This window comes from Mus caroli, chromosome 9, assembly GCF_900094665.2.
Source record: "Mus caroli chromosome 9, CAROLI_EIJ_v1.1, whole genome shotgun sequence".
In the NCBI taxonomy this organism is placed as follows: Eukaryota; Metazoa; Chordata; class Mammalia; order Rodentia; family Muridae; genus Mus; species Mus caroli.
Window position 1 is genome coordinate 90,167,675 of NC_034578.1, and position 5,697 is coordinate 90,173,371.

Here is a 5,697-nt window from a genome sequence, read left to right on the forward strand (position 1 = left end):
GAATGCTTGAAGTTGGAAGGTTTATGAGAAGCTTTCTGCTTTGGCCATTACTATTCATTTTTGACTAGTTACACTGTAGGTTTTGTTGGAAGAGAACACACCTAATGTATACTCCTGAATCAAATGACACAGTTAACTATGTAAGGTAAGCTGAGGAAAGCAGATATTACAGCTTAAACATGCTTGGTAACTCTGGAAGGTACTGCAATAGCTGTGAACATCATATAATTCTTTTATATATATTTGAAATTTCCTAAGCTCTTTTTNNCAGTTATTAGTAAATTTAAAAAATCACTATCACAGCAAAACAAAACATATTCCTTAAACTCAGCTTATATCCAACTGAAACAATTTCCAAAAACTGTAACAAAAGTGAAATAAATAATAATAATAATTATTTTTTTTTTGAGTCAAGAAAAACTTGCATGGTTGAAGACAGAGTAGCCAAAGTATGGTTCTTAAAGTATTCTTTATTAAGATCATTAAAAGTTGCAGAAACAACTTTATATTATAAAGGCACAGGGAGACAGTTCTGATAAAATATTCAAATTAAACAGTAACATACAGTACAAAAGACAATTTAAATGCACATACAAACCCCAAATGTTTTGATTCAAAAATATTTTACTGCGTCTATTAATGGGCAATGATTAAAAATATAAATTGCTGCTGTATAATAAATATCTGAGTGTGAACATCTTGATAGCAAAGAGAACAAAATATTTATTGCTTTTCACATACATATTTTTCCCTGTAATTTTAAATTCCTAATTCTTTGACTATCTTCTCAAAACTTCCCCAAAGATAAAAGAAATCCCACATCATCTCTAATGGTAGTTATACCTGAAATAGCCATCACTGCCTGGAGGGCTTCTTGACTTCTTGCTCTGTAACCACAACCACAGTCACTCACCAAAAATATGATGATGTTTGTGGAACCACAGACGGCTCTCCTGTGAGTTCCAACCTCCATGTTATGAGTAGGTGGAAAATAGAATGCTGTTCTGTTTTGAAATTCTATACTTTAGTGTTAGCTCTAAGGATGCAAAAGACTTGGATGACTTTTTTCCTACTCCCTTCAAAATTTGTTGGAATTTGTAAAAAGTTAGCTTAGCAAGCTCTTCAATGTTTCATTGAGAACTATGCAATGTACGGATGTATAAGAAGAAATACAATGTAATAATCTGTTTTATAATAGACATCCCTTACCCTCCGTCTTCCCAGTTTTAAACTTGCATTAACTTTATTGCTGTCTTCCTCCACTTTGGATTAACAAACTAATTTAAGATGGTACAAAGAGAATTCCCATCACAATAATCAAACAACATGAAATTTTATCCTAAATAATGGCATTTCAACTTAAGAAGTACCTATGCTAACATATTCGATACGTTTCTTGACCATGTCATGTTCAGATGGTGTATAGCAGCTACAAGTGCACCTGGCTTGAGGAACAATAAATAGTTGCTAAATGAATGAGAAGGACAAGCTTGGCTTTGGTTGTGCATGTTTTAATCGCTTTCTGATTTCAGTAAGTCAGGCTGGAACCCACTACCCCAAACTTTACTGCAAACAAAAGAAACAACTTCAAACAGAAAAATATTACCTGTGCTAGTTAGAGCCAACTTTTACAAAGAACAGTTTTTAAATAGACAAAAATTTTACACGTTATTTGTTAATTTTTCTACTCACACATTTAAATTTGATGTTCTGATATTTAGCAACTGAGTAAAGAAGATCACAATGGGCACACAAGCTTTACAGTAAAAATTATTAGTGTATCAGTCAGTAAAAGGTTCTGATGCCTAATTGAATTCCAACAATGGTTACCATGTTCATTTTGGAGAAACTACCAATGAATAAAAGGTAGAAGGTCTTTACGATATACAGTTTTTTAATAAGCAGTAGCTCAACTGTCAGCATTAAAGGGACAGGTAGATCTTAATTTACGAGTGACAGCTAAAATACTGAAGTGGGATACGAAGGTGACCAATTCTATTTTCAGTTCTAAACATAGAAATGTGTCTAATATTTCTTTGGCATATGCATTACTATCTTGGACTAGTTAGCATTTAGAAACCTTGACTTTTATTGTTTCTTCAATCAAAGTGATCAAAGTGTAGACTGCTAGTGTATTATTCTCGAAGCCTTTTAGCAAAGGATGCAGTGACGTCTTGTAGCATATGCTGAACATCATGTTCAGTGTATACTTGTAATTACTGGCATTGAGGGAGTTAACTCTTAAATAACCTGAAATGATGTTATCATGCAGTGGTAAAGCATAGAAGGTTGGGGAGAGGTAAATTATTTACATAATGAAATACTAAGATCTCTGTAAAAACAGTAAACCTGGGAGTCCTGCCCTAACAGTTAAGTATGTACCGCATAGCACGGAATGAAAACTACTTATATTAAAATTTAAATGAACACCTATAGTAACCTGGGTACGTAAAACTTTTAAAAAATGGAAAATGATTTTACACATCAGAAGGAAAATGTGGCCTATAAAACAGGCCAATCTAATTTGACATTCAAAGTAAATGCAAGAGATTCACAAAATCATGGTAGAAATGCAAACTAAGTACCAAGTACCCTTTGATACACAAGCCATGTAACTATCAGACTCCTTTCCAATAGCTTAACAATGCCATCCACTCGGGTATGGGAAGGGGAAAGCAGTCAATGGTATCTCAATCTCCAAAGTGAAGAACAGACTTGCAGAAGCATCGTGAGAACGCTGATGTACAGTAATGTCTGATTTGATGGGTGTTAACGTAAGATCTATCAGAAGAAGTTCACCATTCTCGAGGCCATACTTCCACACTTTGTTTATTCTAGGCAGTTTTTTGGTGGTTTAGTTTTGCCAGTGCTTTTTCAGCAAAGAAAAGTTAAAGATCACTGCTGACTACCTCACGTTGTGACTTAACTGTGCCAGATAGCCACGCAGTTCTTTCGCGGCCTGGAACCGGCCATAGCGCTTCTTGGGGTTGGTGCACTCATCCAGCAAGGCCTCCAGTCGGCCATCTTTGGCAATTTCACTTGGTGGATCATGGAGGAGTCCTCCAGAAGTGCCACGCCAGGTGGCATGTCTGGATAAGAGGTTTTGACAAACGGCATAGTAATTGTGGTCCACAGTGACACGAGCACAGAGGATTTCTTTTGAAAATGATAAGCAAGCTTCCTTGTCACAATCGTCAAACTTGCTTTCATACCATACGTCCCAATTCTCAGGCTTATCTGTGAAAGAAAAATCAGAAATGTTTATTTGAAAAACAACTTCCTAAGGTTCTCATACAGAGCAATCCATTAATTAACAAACCTTTGTTTTCTACTCTTATGTATAAAACATACACGGTAAAACTTAAGTGTTTCAATATACTAATTCACAAAAACATCATTTATCGGGATCTCAGGTAAAAGGGTCAAACGAGGCCCAGTTTTTCAGGTTCATCTAGGATTTCCCCTACCATAGGGAGGATCCTAAAGCATCCTCACACCTAANGCTACAGGACTGGAGAGATCTAGGTTTCTCCCTGGAGTGTCAGGCAGCTACCTGCGAACAACTTATTTTAGATCTTAAAAGATAGCAAGTCAGGGCTGGAGAGATGGCTCAGTGGTTAAGANCACGGACTGCTCTTCTGAAGGTCCTGAGTTCAGTTCTCAGCAACCACATGGTGCCTCACAACCATCCGTAATGAGATCTGACGCCCTCTTCTGGTGCATCTGAAAACAGCTACAGTGTACTTAGATATAATAATAAATACATCTTTAAAAAAAAAAGATAGCAAGTCAAGAAATAAGAGAAACCAGCATTGTCGCCCATAAGACAGTATCCTCAAAAGGATGCACACAGGGACACTGGTCCACCCAGCTGAGGAAATAGAGTGTGAGACACATACCAAGGAATAGGAACAAGTGAAGCTAAAACAAAACAACACATAACATAACAACAACAAATTGTAACTTGCATGGAGCATTTACTGCTTAGAAAGGTAGCTTTGGGTTACAGCCAGGAGGGGGCAGGATGATGATGGCAGGCCCGTGAGATGGCTTAGCAGATAAAGCTGAGCCTGATGACCCACATGGTGGAGGATGACACAAGAGTCTCCTAAGTTATCCTCTGGCTCCACACATACACCTGCATACCCACATCCACATACATATACCCGCAAACACACAAATAAATAGAACTTAAAAAAAGTTACCTCAGCAACTAGAGAAGGTCAAGAAAGGAAAGCCAAATCAAAGAAACATTTGAAACAAAAGCAAAATTTAAGGTGTAACTGGATGGCAAGGCAGGAAATATTAACATAATATCGAGAATATTTTATAAAAAAAATAGCTATAAGACATTTAGGTGGGCCAGTCATATATGTGAACAGAATTAGATTTGAAGTCCTAAGTTTAAAATCAGAAGACTAACACCCATATTGAGAACACCAAAGCCTATACACATGTGCTTGACGGAGTCAAGGCTTTATGAGCAAGTATAGTGTGCACAAAACAGATGAGACAGACCCCTTATGCAGAGAAAAAATACACTCGGGAAAGCCCAGAAGCACAAGAATCGTCCAGGAAAACAAAAGACCATTATTCCTGAGGCATCAAGGATAATGGATGGANGGATACTGAAAATAAAGCAGAATAAGTCAAGTCACACACACACTGTACCCAGTAAGAAATCTGGATTCTACCAGAACAATGAGAGGTCATCAGAACCGTTTAAGCAAGGGAAACTGTTGGCATTAGCTAAGAGAAAGAAAGCTGCAACTTTTAAGATGGGAAGCATGACATATAATCCTACAATAGCCACCAATATACAGGAAGGAAGAAGGGAGCAGACCCTCAAGCAGTACCCTCCCTGTGGGAGGATCTATAACAAATCAAGAAATCAGAAAAGTGCTTGGTGGGCACAGGATCTGAACACAGTGTTAAGAAAAAATAAGCAAAATTGTAATGATCATAGATAGAGAATGCAGTGACTATATGTCGACCACGTGGACCAGNCACAATTTGGAAATGCTTGAAGGTAAGCTAAAATTGCTCCTATCCCTTATGTCCGGGGGTGAGGTAAGCAAGGAGCAACAATTCTTAGGTTTATTTGGTTTACCAGATAAGTCTTATAGCACAGCCCAGGCTGGCCTCTAACTCAACATGTACTCTAAACTGGCTTAAAACTCATGCTGCTCCTGTGTTACCTGCTTGAGTGTTGAGATTCGGGTGAGAGCGTGGTTTCCCTAACATTTCTTTTTCTAGCCAAATTACTTCTAGAATATAGCTTATTTATCCTTGACACTTTGAAGTTCCTATGATACTTGAGTTTCAAAACATTTCCCATACTTGCCTACCAATCATGCAGAGAGCTCACAAATAAACAGACAGCAAAGTCTGGATGAAGATATAATCATTACTGCTAAGCTAAAGTCAGATCTGCAGTACTAGAAATCATCCAAATTAAAATAAGATAAAAAACCACCACAATGGGGACCCCAGGAGAGAACAGAACACCCCTTAAAGACCCTGCAGAGAAATGAACCCTCCACAAGAGCAGCTCCACTTTGATGACCGGCAACAAACAGCATGAACTTCCTTTTTCATTAAGTTAAACAAGGGTGTCTCAACTTCTTCCATACACATCTTCCTTCTGCTCAAGAAAGGCTTCTATGACTCTGAATATATATATATATATATATATAT

General features: G+C 37.4%; 1 protein-coding gene across 1 annotated transcript in view; it reads right to left on the reverse strand.

Annotated features, from left to right (window-relative positions):
* Positions 1–450: 450 nt before the first annotated feature.
* Dipk2a (divergent protein kinase domain 2A) overlaps positions 451–5,697 on the reverse strand; it is a 6,481-nt gene continuing 1,234 nt past the window's right edge. The window contains exon 2 of the mRNA XM_021172426.2: positions 451–3,237. Coding sequence (XP_021028085.1) covers positions 2,906–3,237 — 332 coding nt within the window. The 3' untranslated portion in view covers positions 451–2,905. The remainder of the gene's footprint in view (positions 3,238–5,697) is intronic.